Raw genomic sequence first — 22222 nt, 5'->3', positions numbered from 1 at the left:
TAATTTGCTTTACTGTTCCTTGTCATTCTGGGCTCAGTAAACATTCTGCAAATGTGTTGTATGTGTATATTTTTACAATGTGTTCATATGTAAAATGTTTGGCATGTGTTTGATTTGCAGGCTAAAGAACTGCAAAACATTTTATGAAGTACTTGGAGTGAGTAATGATGTGGGAGAGGAAGACTTGAAGAAAGCCTATCGGAAACTTGCGCTAAAGTTTCATCCAGATAAAAACCATACTCCCGGGGCCACAGATGCATTTAAGAGTAAGTGCAGTTACATTTTGCCAGTCTGTTTGGGCTTCGCCATGTGATAAGTCACATGATCAAATTCCTGAGAGGCCCTGCAGTGCAGAACTACTGTAACAGCATCAAATTCTCCCTCGCAGCAAGATCTTAAAATAACTTATTATATTTTATGCAGTCATTTTGGAAAGGGTTTTTTCAAGGACTTTGAATGTAATACTACTCGTGGAAACGTGCAGCAGAGTATTTTGGGTACTGAGGGCCTAATTTGCTTTCAGTATGTCTTAGACTTCAAAATCTAAATCCCACTTGCAAAGTAAGGTTTTCAGGTCTCATTTCATGTACATAAAGCTAAAATAGTATTATTTTTACATTATTATGGTTTTAAAGTGTATGGAATATGCCTTTACTACCTTATTGTGCATCTTACACATAAGAAAAACAGGAAAGCTGTTAGATGGTGTAATATATTTAGTATGCATGATAAATGATTTTGGTGATGTAACGGAATGTGGTGATTACTCAAACTCCGTTATTAATGCTTTTTATGTTTTGTTTTGTAAACCCAGAGATTACAGTTCAGTCTGACCCAATGACAAATGTGTCCTCTGTGTGTTCTATGTTCTATCTGTTTAATGCATTTTCTTGTCTATTTACTTTAATCTAAATTTTGTTTAAGCTGCAGCTTTTTTGAAATAAATGAATCCATTAGTAAAATTTTAAAGTCAAATGTTGCATCCAAGGACATCCATTTAAAAACGAGTTGGTATCATTTTTAGAAGACTGTGGCATTGAATGTGTACCTCTCTGAACTTGTGCCATTTCCTCCAGAGTCTTCCCCTCTGCTCCTCTTAGCTGGGACATGCGCAGTGAAGCCCTGTCTGGGGGGGTCAGTAGCAGGACAGAAAACCAAAACAGGGTTTTTATTCTTCGGGATCCATAGGGTCCACAGGATCTACCTTGGAGTATGTAGTTGGAGTGATCCATTGCACCAAACAGCTTACAGCTTTAAAGCTCACAGCATGCATTGGTCCTCCTCCCTATATACCCCAACCACAGGCATTCAGTTTTTTTGTTTGGTGCTTGGCAAATTCAGACACACCAGTTATAACCGCAAGACTGCTTAGGCAGTCCCAGGCTTTTTTCTTTCTTTGATTTTACCTTAGTTTTGTAAATTACTGAGTTTAGCGGTACTCTGTGCCCGAATAGGAAGCATATACTGTGACTCCTCCTCCCTCCAACGATACCGAAACGCCAGTACCGCTATATGTCCTGGGGATTTCTGCGGGCCCTCGGCAAGGCTTAGCTAGCGGCATCGCTGGAGTCTGGACTGCGATCGGATTCACGGAGATGGCAGGTAAGGCGATTCCTCATTGTCGGGGAATCGTGCGCTGCAGTCCTGGCCTCCGGTGTAGGAGACACAGCTGCGGGTGAAGGTCTTGTTTAACGTGGCCTCACTAAGGCGGCCGGGACCTTATCGTCTGTCGCCGGGGATGGGTAGTAGACGCAGGCCCCTATGCATGCGCATAAGAGCACAGGAAAGTGGATGGACCCACATCATCATGCCCCAATACCATCACAACCCCAGCAAAGGCTATAGATGTCAGTCACTAGTGATGTCAGTAGGAGTGATTTTGGCTCTGATAGAGCCAAAATCACTCCAGGGCTTGTGGCTGGGAAACCCTGTCGCAAGTCCGATGGTCGCGATGGTCAAGACCATCGCGACCATCTTTTTGGACGCTCGTATATGCTGTGGGTGGTCACCCACAGCTATACGAGCGTCCAGGAGGATGCTCCATTTTAATGGAGGAGGGCCCTGATTCAGTGCGAGCGCTCTGGGAGAGCGTCCGGCTCTGAATCAGGCCCTAAGTTCCAAAATCATTTAACCCTAGGGCAATCCCATAACAAATGACAAAAATCACAATCAAGAGCACAACATTTCGGGCAGTTAGTTGGAATTTTAGTATCAATACATGCAGTAGAAACAGGGGACCGGTAAGATCTGTGCAAAATAAAATAATGGATTTGTTGGAAACTAACACAAGGGGAAGTATGTCTTATAGAGCCCAGTAACTGAGACCATTGTTCATCCTGAAGGGAACCCAAATCTAATTCCCATTTATTCCTAAGGGTAAGAAGGGCATCTGGCAAATTACGAGAAATAAGATCACTATAAAGATAGACCGTCTTTCAAACAGGTAATTGAACGAGTGCAAGTTTAAGAAGAGAAGGTGCTAATAAAATAGGATCAGATCCAAACTGAGCGTGCATGGCGTGACTGAGTCGAAGGTATCTATAAAAGGCCGTACGAGGAATGCCAAACTCCATACGCAAATGATCAAAGGAGTGGAGCACCCCATTATGAAACAAATGGCCAAGGGTTTTGATACCATATGAAATCCAAATGGACTCTGGGCCTGATTCAGACCCGGTCGCAAGCTCTGAGCGCTCGCAACCGGGTCGATGTTTGCCCACTGGGCATGCGCACGACGGAGCCGGCTCAGTCATGCGCGAGACCCGGCTAGCGACGGGTGCTCCGTCGCTCCGGGTCTCGCACCAAAGGGGGCGAGCTGTCGATGGTGATTGACAGTTCACCCCGTTTGGTAGGCGTGGCCGTGGGGTGGCTTCACAAACGGAGGCGTTCCCAAGCGAACGCCTGCCATTTGTGGGCGGCCCCATTGACAGAAGCCCTTTGGGGCTTGCATCCACGAGACCCTACCACTAGGGTCTCGTCGCAAGCCCGATGGTCGCGATGGTCTTGACCATCGCGACCATCAACCTGGCCGCTCACTATAGCTGTGGGTGGTCACCCACAGCTATGCGAGCGGCCAGGAGGCCACTCCAAAAAAAATTTTAAAAACGCCCTGATTCAGAGCGAGCGTCAGTCTCTGAATCAGGCCCTCTGATCCCAGCACTCCCAGCTCAGAAAGACCACCATTAAACCAGAGGGAGACATCTGGATCCACACCCTCATTCCCAAATAATCCCTGAGCAAAATGCCAAACCAGTCGAGCCTGTTGAAGTAAGGGGGGAGATCTACCCTGCAATTTTACAGAGAATAAAATTTGTAAGGGTGCTAAAGGGGAGCCCGTTTGCCCACTAAGAAATCTTGCCAGAGCAGTGTCGGTACCAGCAGATAACCAGGGCACCAAGTGTGACAGTTGTGATGCCATATAGTAAATGCGTAAATTAGAAAGGGCCAGCCCACCTGAAGATTTAGATCTACAACGCGTAGAGAGAGCAGTCCGTGGTCTTTTATCCTCCCCACACAAAAGATAGAATAGAATCAATATGGGAGAAAACTTTTTTTGGTAATAAATACAGGGGAATGCTGTAAAACATAGAGGTATTTAGGCTGAATGGACATTTTAAATAAATTAATGCGACCTGTGAAAGTTTCTTCCACACATGAATCTTAGGTTTAAAAGCCGAGGTAATGGGCAACACATTAAGTTCTACAAAATCAGCAGGGTTAGGAGAAATGGAGACACCCAAATACTGAAAGGGCAGGGAGCCATTCAAAGGAAAAATACTAGACTTGGACCAATTAACAGCAACCCCGAAAAAAAAACAAAATCCTGAATGTCAAAACATTCCAAAGCTGGGCCCGCATTTGCCAGGAACAAGAGCATATCATCTGCATAAAAAAGCTATTTTATAGCTGAATCTGAGTGAATGAGACAAGCCAGGGGCTCGATAGCTAGTGCAAACAATGCAGAGGATAAAGGGCACCCCTGGCGAGTTCCACGCCCAAGTTGAAAAGAAGGAGACACAACCATTCACCGACACTCTGGCTGCCGGGAAAGAGTACAAAAGACGCACCCAGCTAATAAAACGAGGGCCAAATCCAAACTTGGACAAGATCTTCCATTAATACTAACATTCCACAGAGTCGAAGGCCTTGGCTGCATCTAAGGAGACCACCACTTCTTCAGAAGCATCCCTATGGGACAATTGCATATTATAAAATAGGCGCCTAAGATTTTGAGTAGTGTATTTACCTGGCATGAAGCCGGTCTGGTCAGGGTGTATAATAGAATTAATAACCGAATTAAGACGATTAGCCAGAAGTTTAGCCAATATTTTAATATCAGTGGTAAGGAGGGAAATAGGTCTATAAGAGTGGATGGAAGGGGTGCGAGCAGAAATGTGTGAGAAACCCCCTGTCAATCACCAGAACTTTAGATGAGTTTAGCCGTTTTACACGGCTAAACTCGGGGCGAAGAGGGCGATAATTAGTGAGCGCCCAGAACAGTTGAATTGCAACACTGGGCGCTCATTAATTATCACTCCTAAAAAAACATTTGAATCTCCCCCAATGGGTTGTTACAGTGTAGCAAGAGAACATGTGTAATGCTGGGCATACACTACAATTATCGGGCCGATATTCGCGGATCGCCCTGATAATTGTGGTCGACCAAGGGTTAAATATCGATGGGTCGGGCATGCCGGATATTCCAGCATGGCCCGTCTGATGCGATATCTACAAGTTAAAATGTTGGCCGCATCGGGCAGTGTATGCCCAGCCGTGGCCGACAGACAGACAGACATTTCCCCTGCTCCTTCCCTTCCTTGGAAGGAACAGGGAAATATCTCCTCCCCCGCCGGCGGAGCGTAGATGTTGGGGCCAATACACTGTGAGATGTCTTGCAGTGTATTGGTGCATACACACGGTCAGATTTTTCTTCAGATCTGAATGATAACGATTTTAAAAATCGTTCATAGCTGAAGGAAAATCTGACACATCTGACATGTTTGTCAGATGAACGATGCGTGTTCCCGCTTGTCAGATAACGATATCTGACATCTGATGTGGCTTGCAGTCAGATTTGGATGATTCTATTCATTTTAATGCAGTCAAAAATCGTTCATAGTTCAAATCGTTCATCAAATCGTTCAGATAGATCAAGTCGTTCATCTGACACATCTGACAAATCTGACCGTGTATGCATCTTAAGCCTCAGATATCTGCGGGCTGCAAGGCTGCCATGTAAGATGTCTGTCGGTCTGACAGACATTTTATCTGGCAGTGTATGCCCGGCATTAGCTGTCTCTGAACTGTGTTGAGGGGTGGTGTAATCAGCTGGTATAGCCTGTTGTTGTTGTTGTTTGCCTTGTATGTTTGTAATATTTTATATTGGATTCTGTAAATTATAGGCAAGCAATGAAGGGAAATGTTTCTTAGATATGTGTAACAGGATTTTGGTACAGATTGAATGTGGGGAGCAATGGACAGTGGGCTTGAGTGGTACGGTTTTTTGGTGTATTGTCAACAGAAATAGCGATGTCAAGGTAACTTCTAATATTCTTAGCTTTGTATTTTCATACATCTTCAACACATTAAAAACACACAGGCCGAACAACACCACGCCACATGGGACCATGCTCTCAGGCTTTTCGAACCTCCTACTCTAACGTTCCTAATTAATCTATATTAGTTATTTGTTTATTTTCTCTCCATTTTACTATGGCGACTTCTATTTAAGTTTTCCCAATGTACAATAGAGACCCGGATTCGGCCTCTTTCCCACTTACCCTGTCCCCCATCTTATTCTGCCTCTTTTACTTCCTTTTTCTTTTCTCTTCATTTCTCCCCTCTCTCTCTTACACATTTTTCTATTTCCTACTTGCTCTTTTGTGTAATTCATACTATTATTTACAATTTATTTTCAAAGTATGTGCTGTGATATATAGCAATTTTTTATCTTTTAATGTTTTATTTTCAGATTTATTTTTTTTTGCTATATGTGTATTTTGGATACTTTATTACCCTATATTTTTATCTGTGTAATATGCTAAATATCTCTCTTATCTATGCACATATTGTTGTACCTTACTTACGTAAAATTCAAAATAAATTTCGTTAAAAAACAAAACACACAGGCCGTATGGTTAAATAGTACACTTACAAATGCTGTTTTCCACCCCTATTCTTTTGTGAAGCAGGTTCCAATCAGACTTTTAGGGAGCAAATCCACTGCATTCAGTGGCTGCACAGTGCCTTTGACATGGTGGCACTTTGCAATCACTACATCTTTTCCCTTTTACACCATAGTGCACAGACAACTTGGTGATGTTGGGGTACCAAATTCTACCGTGATGTGCGCAGCAGAACATCACAGCCACACATCATAAAGGATTGAGCATGAGCCCCAAAGTCAGTAAGCTGAAAGGCTGACTTTCCCATAGGGCAGAAGAAAAAAAATAAAATCTCTGGATGTTAGGGATGAGGAAATAATAAACTCTTTGTGACAATTTGGATTCTTCTGAAGTTAACAGTTGCATTAAAATTTAGTGTGTAGACTTTTACATTGCCTATTTATTTTACACACTTTTCTTATCTCCTTTCTCTGGTTACATTCAGTCTGCACACATCTTTCCTGTACTTTCCATTCCTATAACTGCTACACTGTTCGTATAGGAAAAGGCTATTTTCTGTGGCTGCTATTCCATGCAGTCGCTTATTATTTCTTGAAATATTCGCTGTTTTACTGCTGCTGTATACTCCTGGTTGTATTCTCCCCACTCCTGCACTGTATAGGCTCTCAGCTGGGTGGAAGCTCCAGTGTGGGTGTGATGGAACTAAGCATGTGTGCTATATAGCAGCAGTTCTAAAATTTGGGGATCTTGATATATACAGCCACGAGGGATTGTTTTATGCTGTTTACAGACATGTGATTAGACTTACTGTAACTGTCTCATCATGGTAAATGATTAATACCTTTCACATTGTAATATTATACATCTCCTTGATTGGATATGAATCTAATTCTCTTTGCAACAACTTATTATTTTCCCTTTGTTACAGAGATAGGAAACGCATATGCAGTATTAAGTAATCCAGAGAAACGCAAGCAATATGACCTAAGTGGATGTGAAGACCATATACAGGGCAAGCAGAGAAATGGTGGCTTTGACTTCCAAAGAGGATTTGAAGCAGATATAACACCTGAGGATCTATTTAACATGTTCTTTGGTGGAGGTTTCCCTTCAGGTATATTTAGTTATACTCTCTTAATTGCGGAGGATGAGCAGTGCATAGTTTTCAGCTGTGCTCATTCAGTGATTATTGTACAGCAACGTTGCAGATCTTTCTATTCACTTCTATAGTGTACAGAGAAATAAATCTGCAGTGTTAGTGGACACAAAGATAATGTCAGTGCTTCAAGCTAAATGTTAAACTTGAATGTTTAATAGTGTTAATTAAAAGTTGCTAGAGGTGTTTCACAATGGTAAAATATTAACTGCCAAAGGAGAAGATGTACCCACCCATTTTCCACTGCGACATCTCTTGATTTATCACAAATGACAATACAGGACTTAATAAAATCAGTAAGAGTTCATGTGAGACCTACAATTCAGTGAGTAAAGGTGCCCATACATCTGCGACGGATCGTCGTGATGCAGGGATGCGATCAGAAATTTCCGATCTCCCACCATTGATGTTCTATCCGTCGCCAGATCGCTGACATTTGACATGTTAAATGTCTCCGATTTTGACGATCGCGATCATTTTTTGATCGCGATCGTCAAATCTCCAAAATCCAACATGTTGGAATTCTGCGATCCTGCGGTGCCGGATTGCAGGATCGCGGCAATCCGTCGAAGATGTATGGGGCCCATTATACTCCACCTTGTTGGGCTTTAATGTTACGGCATACATATCTATACAGTAGGTGCCATCTATTCAATTGCAATTGAATCGTATTCCATTCAAAATTAGTAATTGGATATTTTATGGATTTTCTTTGCAAGCTTTTCATCAATCATTGTCTGCATTAGAGACAATGGACCTGATTCAGACCTGCTCGCTAGGATGCGATCGCTCGTTGCTGGCCGATATTTGCGTTCTGCGTATGCATCACATTGTGCGTGCGCGAACCACTGCGACAGATCAGGAAGCGCTCGCTCAGCATAGACAGCCCAGTTGAATGAGTGACAGGAGAGGCCGTTTGTGGGTGGTAACAGGGGCAGGCCACTAGAAACGGGGGAGTGGAAGTACGGACATGGGCGTGCCTGTGTGTTTCAACGCCGTTACATAGGCGTGCTTAATTAACGAGGACCGTCATTGTACACGATGTGCTCGATGTACCAATGTTTTCATGCACTTCCTGGAGATGACGAGCGCAAGTGTGCGTCTTATGGCTGGTGGGCGTCTGCATACACAGTGATCGTTTGCCAAGACATAGTAGGCGTGCTAATTCCTTGCCGAGCGATCTCCTGCCATGCTGGGCGTGCGCTGGATTTGCATACGCTGGGAGCGAGCAATCACATCTAGCGAACTGGTCTGAATCATGTCCCAATATTTTATTATGTAGTTCCTTTGTCTAGGACAGTGGTTGTATGTTTTTTTTTTGTTTGTTTTTTTATGCCATTAATAAATAAAATGTACTATTTATATTTATCCACTCTTTTGGTCATTCCTACTTTATAATACAGCTCACTGTGGGCGGGATGTACTAAGGTTGCGGTGAACATTCCGCCAGTCACCGCAACCTTACTAATCGCATATGTGATTTAGTATTGCAAAGGACAGCTCTTGCGATAAGAGTTGCCCTTTGCGAAGCAGCCGACCCCGCCCCTCCGAGCCTCGGGAATTTTCTGCTGGTGACTTGTGCAGGAAGTCCCGGGCGGCTCCTCCCTGTACCCGGAAGAAGATTAGGAGGAGGCAGAGGACCCAGGAGGAGCATGGGCCAGCACGCGGGACTTAGTACATTTGGAAATGCGGTAAAAACACAGAAAACTGTGTTTTTACCACATTTTTCCTTTAGTACATCCCGCCCACAGTGAGTAAAAGGTTGATCATTATATTGGGTGAAGCTGAGACTATTTGGACAATCCCAAAACACTGTATAGCTCTCCTTTGAGGAGAGTAAGGGACATCCTTGTCACAACACTGTGTCACAGACACATTTTATTAGGTTATAAGCAAAGTTGTAGCTATACCCTACTCCAGCGCTGGAGACATTCCTATTTTTTTTTTCCTGTTATTCCATGGGTTTGAATGAGAATCCCTCTTCTCTCCTTAGCCTGTAGGAGTAAGGGTATCCTATTGTTTGTCGCCCAGACATCCCCCATTCCGTACAATAATTGTTTATTAGGCATGTAGGAAAATGCAGTTGGCAGATAACTGCTGTCATCAGGTTGCCATTAGAAAGCCCAAGTAAAGCAGGAAGAGATCCTGATGCTGATTGGCCATATTGGTACCTATTTGTGCCTTGAGTGACAGGATCACTGACCAATTTGGCGGGATTGGCCGAAATGGGGCCAACAGATTGTTCATGTCAAGTAGTAAGAACTATAGAAATAACTTAGACCAACCAGTGGGATGACCTGCGCTCCAGTGCTATTTTCAGGCATGTAATCTTTGCTAATAAACAATTTTAATGTATTATTTTTACTTCAATAGTGTACAATACTGTTTGCTCTAAAATCATTAATAGTGGGAGTAAGGAAATTGGGCTAAGCTGTAGGAAATGGCCACTTTTCTTCGTGTCCGTTTTATAACCGTGGAACTGTTTTTAAGAATACACAATTATGTTTTTTGAGATAAGACTTTCCAAAAAAGTTTGTTCAATAAGTAGAAACTTCTGTTTAATGGGCCATGTAGAAGCTGCATCTCTTTCAGTATACACAACTTGCCTATATATTCTTTTCTTACCAGCAAGTGTTCGTACCTTTTCCAATGGAAGAGCAACACACAGTCATCACCATCATCAACATCATAGTGATCAAGATAGGGAAGATGAGAGGGGAGATGTAAGTATGGCTTTGTATTGTAAATGTCACACTATTAATACATTATGTTAAACTAATGATTACGATTTAAAAGCAGATTGGAAATCTAAGTAAAAAAAAGAAAAACACTTCTTAACATTTGAGATACCCCAAACACAGGAACTTTTACATTTGGATATGCTTTTATTATATTTTGCTCAGGAATTTTATGGATGTGTGGCAATATTTTATCTTTTTATGTGATTATCTATATATGCAATGTGTGTTTGATTTTTATGTGTATGTGAAATTTGCAATTTATGTTTTCAGGGATATTAAATACGGTCCATTAACCCGCCATTTGCGCTCATCTCTCTTTCGTGGTTTCTTTAGATAATTATTATCTAACATAATTATTTTATAATTGAAGCGTTTGACCATTGAGCCAGATCCTATCATTTACTCTGATGACACCAATGCATGCCATTGCTTAAGTAACCAAATTAATATCCTCTAACCCTTCCGGCGGCCCCTAACAGTCGGCATTTTGAGAATATTGACATTTCACATGTCAACATTCTCAGGATGGCAATATGTCGAACTTTATTGACATTAATGTTGACATGGTAACTGTCAACAATTTAACTGGATGCCGTTTGTAGGACTTACTTAAGAACTCTCCCCATAGTATTTTGATGAAGCAATACATTGGTGTAATTTCTATTTATTTTTTATTTTTTTCCCACAGGGAGGTTTCTCCATGTTAATCCAACTACTGCCTATAATTTTATTGATACTTGTGTCCTTGCTAAGTCAATTAATGGTCTCCAACCTACCATATAGTTTGTATCCCAGATCGTAAGTAAAGTTTTTCTTTCTATAAAAATCTTACATGCATGTATAGAAGGATTGTTTATTATACTTATCTTACCCACTGTATATACAGTTAATACACCCACTTACAGTAAATTAGCATTGAACACATCAACATTTTTCTCAGTAAATATATTTGTAATGGAATGTTCACCAAATGTCAGCAACAACTCATGCAATCCACACATGCAAAGAAATCAATCCATAGATGTCCATAAATTAAGTTACGTGTAATAATGTGAAATGACACAGGGAAAAAGTATTGAACACATGAAGAAAGGGAGGTGCAGAAAGGCATGGAAAGCCAAGACACCAGCTGAAATCTATCAGTAATTAGAAAGCAATCCTGCCCCTTGTCAGTGCAAATTAGCTGGTTCAGTCCCAACTGATGGCCTATAAAAAAGGTGTCTCATTACCAAGGTGTCACACAAGAAACATCTCATGATGGGTAAAAGCGAAGAGCTCTCTGAAGACCTTCGCAACCTTATTGTTGCCAAACATACTGATGGCATTGGTTACAGAAGGATTTCAAAACTTCTGAATATTCCAGTGATCACTGTTGGTGCTATAATCCGGAAGCGGAAAGAAAATAATTTCACCATAAACCGTCCACGACCAGGACTGAAAAGAATTATCAGAAGAGTTGTCCAAGAGCTATGGACCACTTGTGGAGAGCTTCAGAAAGACCTTGAATTAGCAGGTACAATTGTTTAAAAAAAAAAAAAAAAAACAAGTAGTAATGCACTCAACTGCCGTGGCCTGTATGCAAGATCACCGTGCAAGCCTCCATTGCTGAAGAAAAAGCATGTTGAAGATGGTTTAAAGTTTGCTGCACAATATTTGGACAAGCCTATGAAATACTGGGAGAATATAGTCTGGTCAGATGAGACCAAAATTGAACTCTTTGGGTGCCATAATACACACTATGTTTGGAGGAGAAATGGCACTGCACATCATGCCAAAAACAGCAGATCAACAGTGAAGTTTGGAGGTGGGAACATCATGGTGTGGGGCTGTTTTTCAATATATGGTACTGACATTCTTGATAAAAATTTGCAGCCACCTACCAGGATCCTGAAGTTGAAATGAGGGTGGATATTTCAGCAAGACAATGATCCAAAACACATAGCCAAGGACACTCTCAATTGGTTTCAAAGAAAATAAAGCTGCTAGAATGGGCCAGCCAATCACCTGACTTGGAATCCATTAGAAAAATCTATGGAAAGAAGTAAGAGGTCTATTTACTAAGCAGTGTTAGGAGACAGAATGAAAAGTGATAAGGTGCCAGCCAATCATCTCCTAGCGGCCATCTCACAGGCTGTGTTTGAAAAATGACAGTTGGGAGCTGATTGGCTGGCACCTTATCACTTTTCACAGTATGCAGTCGGGAAGCCGGCGGACCTAATCCAGACAGCTGGCTTCCCGACTGTCATATCCCAGCAAGGGTCTAAAGACAGGCGTCGATATGCCGATGCCTGTCATTAGACATACGATCGAAGGGATGCCGGGCGCAGATAGCCACGGGGGGGTTAGGTTTAGGGTTCTCGGGGGGGACTTAGGGTTAGGCATCCCGCCGGGGGGTTAGGTTTAGGCACTTAGAGGGAGGATTAGGGTTGGCTACTGGGGAGGGTTAGGGGGTAGAATTTGGTTAGCTAATACTTACCTGAGGACGATCAGGATTTCCACTGCTGTCGGGATTCCAGCGGTAAATCCAGCGGTAAATCATACCGATTCCCTTTTTCACTCTGTCTCCTAACACTGCTTAGTAAATAGACCCCTAAAGATCAGAATTCATAGAAGAGGCCCACGGAACCTTCAAGATTTGAAGACTGTTTGGGTGGAAGAATGGGCCAAAATCACACCTGAGCAATTCATGCGACTAGTTTCTCCATACAAGAGGCGTCTTGAAGCTGTCATTACCAACAGAGGCTTTTGTACGAAGTATTAAAAAAATTTCAGTAAGCGTGTTCAATACTTTTTCCCTGTGTCATTTCACATTATTACACATAACTTAATTTATGGACATCTATGGTTTGATTTCGTTGCATGTGTGGATTGCATGGTTTGTTGCTGACATTTGGTGAAAATTTATAGGAACACACAAAAATATATAAGTAGCGCTGATATATTTCAATTGCATAAATTACATGAACAAACTGTGGTATTGAGTATAATCAAAAGGTTTAATGCATTAAAAAAGTATTGCTACTGTTTCCAATGTTGGATATAAACAGTAAACATATGACATTAAAAACATGAATTCTCACCCACAACCTCAAGTCTGTGATAGCCCATTCATATGTAGCCCTTGTGGGGTAGCAAGGAATGCCAAAAGTGTGTGGAGACTATCTGTTGAATGGTCTTCCAGGTTGCCGCTAGAGGGATGTCCCTTTATGGTGTTAAATTCCAATTGGTGGGTCCGCAAATAATGTCCGATGTAGCACATGAAGGCTGCTGAATGTCCCTTATAGATGTTTTAAATCCAAATGGTGGGTCCTCAGTTGATGCGGCATATGGACAGCAATAGCTGACTGCAGCCAGTGTATATATCTCTTAAGTCGCTTAATCCTTATAACCCCGAAGGGTTAATTGTAGGCAAGAATGTCCATGAATAATCCAAAGGAAGTATCCAAATGGGGATCAGTAAGGTAGGGGTGATATCCAAAAAAGTCCTGACGCGTTTCCCTGCATCTAGATGCAGCTTTATCAAAGGCATGTGTGGATTGCATGAGTTGTTGCTGACATTTGGTGAAAATTTCATTACAATAGCCCCATTACAAATATATTTACTGAGAAAAATGTTGATGTGTTCAATACTTATTTTACCTGCTGTATAAGTACAAGTTTGCATTTTTCTTATAGTTCCTACTCTCATTTAGAAGGATATTTTAGAAGCATTTCATTTTACATTGAGCTGGGAACATGGAAAGGGATGTCTGCAGTTAAACTGATTCTTGATTAATAAAGGCAACAATAGGAGCCTTCTCATCTGCCTCAGCCATCTTACCCTTCCCATGCCCTTGGTTCATGTCCCCTAGACTAGGGAGTATATTTACTAAAGTGTAGGTTTTTAGATTTGGAGTTGATGCCCATGGCGACCAATCAGATTCTAGTTATTATCTTCTAGAAGGTGCTAGATAAATGTTAAGTAGAGTCTGGATGCTATGGGCAACATCTCCACTTCAAAAAACTTGCACTTTAGTAAATATACCCCTAGGCTTCCTCATATCACCCGCACATACAGCTGCAGTTTGATATGTAGCTGTCAAAATTGAATGGATAATAGATGTTGAAGCCTTCAGAAGGCTAAATTGTGGCGTTAAGGTGAATATCTACTACACGATAAAAATTAATGAATGCGACAGCGTTATCGTTCAGTCATTCATTAATCGTGCAGTGAAACGACCAGCAGAAAACGACCAGCGATGCGCTCTCCTGCTGGTCGTTGTTAGCATCTGGCATCGCCTGAACATGCAGGCCAACCTGCCGATATCGACAGGTTGTGCATGTCGGGGACGACATATCGTTGTGCACAATATCCACTGCACAGTATGATGAGCGATTACGATGTTGTATACGTACAGTCATTCTACACTCGTGTAGTGGATATGCACCTTAAGCAGAGAAAGACAAAAAAACTCTTGTATGCTTAAAAAAAAAAAAAAAACAGAAACATTTTAGGAGGATTTTCATTAGTAGCAAAAATTATGCATCTTCTTAAATGCATCTGACACCATTAGCCTGCTAGCAATATAACTGATGTTCACTAATACAGTAGCTTCTTCATTTGTAAGAGTATCAAGTTTGCTGAATAACATAATAACTGCTATTAGGAATTCAGTCAATCCAAAAAAAATAGATCCTACCAAAGACCTATTCAGCAGCTTTTTTGCAGCATTAACCAACTGCCTAAAAATCTGATTCTGACTTAACTCAAGATGACTTCTGAAGAGCCTTATTATTTAGAAATCCCTTCCTAGAAGACCATATATAGTAGAATTTGAGCTGTGCTAATCTGCGAACACATTTTCATTGTTTAGATTTTGAACATGAAGTAATGCAGCAAATTGCCTCTCTTATACCCCTTTCAGACATACAACCCGGGAAATTTCCTGCTCAGACCAGGGAATTTCTCCTGTGCAAATTCCCGGGTATTTGGTCGAGACCCCCCTTTCACACTGCAGTGTCTACCCGGGAAATACCCAGGTAGACCCCTTTCAGACATAAGCCAGGTTTTTTAGTTTTAAATATTACCTGCCTCTCCTCTGCTCTTCCTAACCTACCCCTCTCCGGCTGCTGCTGATGTTATCATCATGCAGCAGGCAGCCATCCAATCAAAGTGCAGCCTCTATTAAATAGTTAATATAATAACTCCTATCTACCCTGGTGGTCCAGCGGGAGTGCGGGCGGCCCGCTGTGGCTGCAAACCACCGGCGGTCTCCAGTGCCGGTGTGAGGACCCGGCCATGGTCGCTGACTCGTTTGTCAGCGCCACAGCCACCGGTGCGGGGGGTGATGAGCAGCAGCGCAGAGCGTCCTATAGGACGCTCTGCACTGCCCACTCATTGTTATGGGCAGCAGCGCAGAGTGCTGTCAACTCATTGTAATGAGCAGCAGCGCAGAGCGTCCTATGGGACGATCTGCGCTGTCAATATAAAAGCTGCTTGGTGCTGCCCGGGAGTAGTAAATTCCCGGGTAGCACCATTCAGACAGAAGCAGGGTAATTTCCCGGGACTTCAGTCCCGGGAAAAACCCTGGTCGATTGCAGGGGCGGCTACCCGGGAACATGTTTCCGGGTAGGCACCTTTCAGACAGACTCGGGTACCCGGGAATTTGGCCGAGGCAGGCCAAATTCCCGGGATTCTCGAGATGTCTGAAAGGGGTATTAGTGGTGGTTGTAATCTCAGGCTGTGGCTGTAATTGCTTCCATAATTCATAAGCCCCAAGTTATGAACAAATGTTGAGTACACTTCTAAAACTGATGGGCTTGTTCTTGTACTGTCTGTGCTCTGTTGACCAGACATGCATTCAGACACTTCAAAATGTTGCTTAAAATAGAGTATTTTGATAACAATGGAGATACTATAGTATATACACAACACATATTTTAGTAGACCATACACTATATTCCTGCATTTATCAGGCATTGACACTGAAAGCTGATATATAAACTTATCAGTACAAGGAACAATAGTGTTCCTAATTTTTTTTACCCAAAGTATGTGACAGACATGACAGCAGAGGCATTCCATAGTACATTCTGATCTTTGCTTCCTGTTTAGTGGGAGTATTGCTTAGTTCCTGTATCTGTGGAGAAACAATGCAGTCATTGTCAGTCATGTTTGTGATGACTCTCTTCACAGGGGTTTAGGTCAAACTATAAAACGTGTGACAGAAAACCTTCAGGTATCTTATTATGTCAACAAGGACTTTCAGTCTGAATATAGTGGTATGATGCTACAGAAGCTGGAAAAGAACATAGAAGAGGATTATGTGGCTAATGTGCGAAATAACTGCTGGCGAGAAAAACAACAAAGTAAGTCTGTTACCCGTATTCACGTTGCGGTACAATATTATGCAGGTTTGGCAGTAGACTGTTTGCCAGAATGGCAATTACTTTTTGTTGTATTTTAATTTCCAGGGTGTTTTTAAATACGAACATCATATACGTAACTCCATTGAGAAGTGTTTGCAACTATGCATGTTCACAGCATCTTGTACAGTATGTTTATTCAAATCGGCAATTAGTTGCTACTTTGTCAATGGTCAAACAACTTTTTCCCTCTCCATTTGTGTTTATGTATGTATAATAATTTTTTTTTGTTAGGGATTTTTTTACACAGTTGTCCTTTGGAGGGTTGCCCCAAGGGTTCTGAGTGGTTTCTCCACCTTTGCACCCCTAAATAAAAAAAAATACACTTCTTTTCTCCTGCTATTCAGAGGCGAATCTTTTTCGCCTATTACATTGCATTGACTTTCCGCGTACGCAAAAAGCGGATGAAACTGAATATGGAGATAAGTTTCCGCCTGTCGAAAAGTCGCAATTGGCGATACTTTTTCGCTTCTAATTGAATACGGCCCTATGTTTGCAAATATATGTAAACTGAGATCTCTGCCTTACTATTATCATGTTGGATGTAACTGGTCCATTATAGTGTGCTGGGAGAATTGTGTTTTTTCTTATCTTACCCTGCAAGCCAAATAGAGGTGCCGCTCCCTTCACCAAGCGCCCTGAGAGGCGGCACTGCTCGTGCACCCCTAGTTATGGCTCTGATTGCACATATCCAATCTGCTTTGTGGTCAGTGATGTCAAATATATTTCAAGCTGTGAGGCTACAACCCCACACCGCTGTTGTGAGAGAAGGTCCTCACATCTCAACAGGTGATCTTGGAGAAGATAAGGTGATTATAGAGAATACAAAGGCAGCTGCTGACTATTAAGCTCAGCAAAAATAAATTTTAGCATAAAAAACAAACAAAAAACTATATACACATATAAATATATATATATATATATATATATATATATATATATATGCATGCATGCATGCATGCATGCATGTCAGGTCCATGAATATTGGGACATTGACAGAATTTTCAGATTTTGGCCTCTATTCACCACCACAATGGCTTTGAAATGAAACAAACAAGATGTGATTTAACTGCAGACTTTCAGATTGAATTTGAGGGTAATTACATACAAATCAGGTGAATGGTGTAGGAATTGCAACGGTTTCTTTATGTGCCTCCCACTTTTTAAGGGGCCAAACTAAACAATCCTAAATCTAACTTTCGCTTTTTTATACTTTGTTGCAAATCCTTTGCAGGCAACTACAGCCTGAAGTCTGGAACGCATAGACATCACTAGACGCTGGGTTTCATCCCTGGTGATGCTCTGCCAGGCCTCTACTGTAAATGTCTTCAGTTCCTGCTTGTTGTTGGGGCATTTTCCCTTCAGTTTTGTCTTCATCAAGTGGAATGTATGCTCAATCGGATTCAGGTCAGGGGATTGACTTGGCCATTGCATAACATTCCACTTTTTAGCCTTAAAAAACTCTTTGGTTGCTTTTGCAGTATGCTTTGGATCATTGTCCATCTGCACTGTGAAGCGCCGTCCAATGAGTTCTGATGCATTTGACTGAATATGAGCATATAATATTGCCCGAAACACTTCAGAATTCATTCTGCTGCTTTTGTCAGCAGTCACATCATCAGTAAATACAAGGGAGCCATACATGCCCACGCCATGACACTACCACCACCATGCTTCACTGATGAGGTGGTAAGTTTTGGATCATGAGCAGTTCCTTTCCTTCTTTTCTCTTACCATCACTCTGGTACAAGTTGACCTTTGTCTCATCTGTCCATAGGATGTTGTTCCAGAACTGTAATGGCTTTTTTAGATGTTGTTTGGCAAACTCTAATCTGGTCTTACTGTTTTTGTGGCTCACCAATGGTTTGCATCTTGTGGTGAACCCTCTATATTCACTCTTGTGAAGTCTTCTCTTGATTGTTGACTTTGACACATATACACATACCTCCTGGAGAGTGTTCTTGATTTGGCCAACTGTTGTGAAGGGGTTTTTCTTCACCAGGGAAATAATTCTTTTGTCATCCACCACAGTTGTTTTCCATGGTCTTCCGGGTCTTTTGGTGTTGCTGAGCTCTCCGGTGCGTTCTTTCTTTTTAAGAATGTTCCAAACAGTTGACTTGGCCACACCTAATGTTTTTGCTATCTCTCTGATGGGTTTGTTTTGATTTTTCAGCCTAATGATGGCTTGCTTCACTGATAGTGACAGCTCTTTGGATCTCATATTGAGAGTTGACAGCAACGGATTCCAAATGCAAATGTAACACCTAGAATCAACTCCAGACCTTTTACCTGCTTAATTGATAATGAAATAACGAGGGAATAGCCCACACCTGCCCATGAAATAGCTTCTGAGTTGATAGTCCCATTACTTTTGGCCCCTTAAAAAGTGGGAGGCACATATTGAAACTGTTGTAATTCCTACACCGTTCACCCGATTTGGATGTAATTACCCTCAAATTAAATCTGAAAGTCTGCAGTTAAAGCACATCTTGTTTGTTTCATTTCAGTACCATTGTGGTGGTGAATAGAGGCCAAAATCTGAAAATTCTGTCAATGTCCCAATATTTATGGACCTGACTGTGTATATGTGTATATGTATATGTGTATATGTATATATGTGTGTGTATATATGTGTGTGTGTGTGTTTTTGTTTTTGTTTTTTACGCTACAATGTAATAGCGGGAGAAAAGAAGTTCATTTTTTTTATTTAGGGGTGCAAAGGTGGGGAAACCACTCAGAACCCTTGGGGCAAACCCTCCAAAGGACAACTGTGTCAGAAAATCCCTAACAAAAAAGAAAAAAGTGAGGGACACCCCAAAAAAGTACTTTGAATTTGGGGGCGAAAAAGTACAAAGTGGGGGTACAAACTTAAACAGTAGCTAAATAGAATTTTGGGGGGGTCTGCAAGTATGGGTGAGGTGTTTTTTTGATTGCAGGTGTTTGCTTAAGGTGCGTTAAGTTTTTTTAAAACTTCACTTTAGCGACTTTTAAATATGCTTGCACTCATTTTCAAGTTCCCCAAATTTGACAGGAATACCTATTTTCTCCAATAAATACTACTTTATGCCATTCTTCACCACTTGTGCAAAGACGCTATTTATACACAATTGTACCAACTTAAGTATCCCAAACATTTTCGTTCAGGCTAATCGGACACTACTACATTGATCCCCAATGTTTCTGGTGTTTGTGCAAGGTGTAGGAAAGAGGGGGAGGGGTCTTCTGTTTGCATCTCGGCTTCCTGGTCCTGGCTCCCTCTTTGTGACATGTCACATGTGCAAGGGGCCACCTCCCAGGGTGCATTAGTGCCCTGTTACAGTACTGATGAGTGTAACAGGTACCAGACACAACTCCCTATGTTTAGTCATACCCCAAAGAGTGTTTTATGCTATGTCATATACATTCTCCTGTGCTAGAAGCAATAAAGCAAATATATTTTTGTAGGTTTCCTTGCCACGGCTTATGTTGTCTCTACCCAGTTTTTTTCTTGTTGCACGGTGTATGATTTGAGGTGAAAAGAATGTTGATCTGAAAAGTGAAATTGTCACTAAACATGCATTTTACTACTCTGAAGAAAACTTTTTTCTTTTCAGAAGCTGATTTAATACACGCAGCAAAAGTATATCGGGACGAAAGACTGAGAGAAAAAGCAGAGACAGTATCTATGGAAAACTGCCGAGAACTTCGTCGACTAACCTCAATCTATCGAGGTGGATGAGCCAACCGTAGTCACTTTAGTAACGTACATACTTTCATCCCCGTCATTTAGGAACTTTTTACATATCATAAGCATCAATGCGGGGAGCAAAACGTGACCCTTTCTTCAAGCTAATATGGCTCCTCTTAAACTTCCTGCAGAAACTTGAAGTTCACAGTCCATGGTTTTGTTTTTTATTTGTTTTTTGGTTGTTTGTTTGCCTTCATTCCATTTAAATGGTAATTAATACAGGAGTGTAAAATGTATATATAGCACTTTGAACCATGATTTTTTTGGGTTCATGTGTCATGTAAATATTTCACAAAATTGTCATATATGTGTGTGTATATAAGAGCTCATGGATTTATATGGAAATTGTCACTTTTTCTTCCATTAACTTTCAAAACCTAATTCATAGGAATTGAACACCAAAAAAAAAAGTATTTTATTGAATTATTTCAAACTAATTGGCAATTGAAATACTTCTGTCTATTTAACTTTCCTTTTGATTGCAATATTAAATAATTCTCATGTTAAATGGGAGAGAGAGACTACAAGCACTACTCTGCAGTTGGCTCTCCTTTCCAGTACTACACAGTCTCCTGCACCATATTAAAATATATTATTGTTTGTATGGGTTGCGGCCTCAGAAAGGGCAATTCTGCCTTCCTAACTACTGTATATGATGTCATTTTCAGTTTATTTGTAAAGTCTGGGGAGTATATTTACTAAAGTGCAGGTTTTTAGAAGTGGAGATGTTGCCCTTAGCAACCAATCATATTCTAGCTATTATCTTCTATAAAGTACCAGATAAATGTAAAGTAGAATCTAATTGGTTGCTATGGGCAACATCTCCACTTCTAAAAACCCGCACTTCAGTAAATATACCCCTAGGCCTAGAATTTTTTAAAAGCAAAATGTGATCTCGCCTCATTAGATTGAAATTTGGGTAAAATACACATTTACTATGCTTAGCTGGTGTAAGGTGGGTTCTACAAAAAGAGATACTGGGGCAGCAGCATCATATTTCTGTACATTCCTTTCTGTGTTTATTTTTATTAAAAGTAAAGTAAGTCAACACCGTTTTAAAAGTTAATCTGTGAAGTAAGTCTTTTTATTTTAAGTAGGGTTGTTTGGCACTTTAATAAGGAGACTGATTCTTTACAATGTAGTGCTTGTGTTATACATAAACATACATTTCTCTGCATTCGTCAGCAGGATAAACAACATCTGTCTAAACAGGCAAAGTAATAAACTGTAAAAGTAAAATAAATCTTGCTTAATTATTGCGCCATACCAGTTAATTGTCTGATTTACCTGTACCACACAAGTCATATTAGCTTACAGATACTGAACGTTTCTTACGAATGTTGCTGAAAAATGCAAATCTGCTGTAAAACAATAGCAACCAATTGGATATTTGCTTTTTATTGTCTGTCTTTACTGAAGATAGACAATGCTTATACGAGTAAAAGCAATTGGTGACTGAGGGTATAATGCAGATTGGCACCTTTTGGGTCAAGGTTGGCTAATAACCCTCACTGTGCCTTTTCCCTCCCCATGTGTATACATCACTTCTCCTTCAGCTACATCATATTTCCGTGTGATATTCTGTGTGCTTTTTAAACACATTCCATCATTTAAAACACAATTCTGTTGATGTGTTTTATCTTTTTGCCAGTAGTGACTCAAATTAAAAAAACAAACAATTCCTTGTGTGCTTTTGTTAATTGAGTTGACGTAATTGTGTTATAGGCAGATGTGCAATAATTTATCTATGCGTTATAAGTATTACATGTGTTTTTTTTGTCCCTTACACAGATTGCAAATAAAATCCATATCACTTTGAAACTTGTCAAAAAAATAAAGGGAGGAATCAGAATGGTGTACACCTTAATCAGGCTATCTAGCATCATCGGAACCTTTTAGCCTTACCAATTACAAAAAATGATAACCAAATCTTTCCAGCATCCTTTTAGTACCATCCTGTTTGATAAAGAAAACATTGTACTTTAAAAAATAGAAATTGTTAAGTAGGCCTGTGGTTTTCCTATTTGTATTATTCTAGAATAAATTATAGCTGTGCTGCAGCTTTCAA

At 40.9% G+C, this 22222-nt stretch overlaps 1 protein-coding gene across 1 annotated transcript in view; it reads left to right on the top strand.

The window, feature by feature from the left end:
- DNAJB14 (DnaJ heat shock protein family (Hsp40) member B14) overlaps window positions 1–21423 on the top strand; it is a 35823-nt gene extending 14400 nt beyond the window's left edge. Inside the window, exons 3-8 of the mRNA XM_088453216.1 lie at window positions 121–266; window positions 7054–7239; window positions 9910–10004; window positions 10711–10820; window positions 16198–16370; window positions 20021–21423. Coding sequence (XP_088309342.1) covers window positions 121–266; window positions 7054–7239; window positions 9910–10004; window positions 10711–10820; window positions 16198–16370; window positions 20021–20145 — 835 coding nt within the window. The 3' untranslated portion in view covers window positions 20146–21423. The remainder of the gene's footprint in view (window positions 1–120; window positions 267–7053; window positions 7240–9909; window positions 10005–10710; window positions 10821–16197; window positions 16371–20020) is intronic.
- The last annotated feature ends 799 nt before the right edge of the window (window positions 21424–22222 follow it).

This window comes from Taudactylus pleione, unplaced genomic scaffold (genome assembly GCF_031769625.1).
Source record: "Taudactylus pleione unplaced genomic scaffold, aTauple2 ptg000573l, whole genome shotgun sequence".
Classification (NCBI taxonomy): Eukaryota; Metazoa; Chordata; class Amphibia; order Anura; family Myobatrachidae; genus Taudactylus; species Taudactylus pleione.
This window is presented reverse-complemented; position numbering and strand designations above follow the sequence as displayed.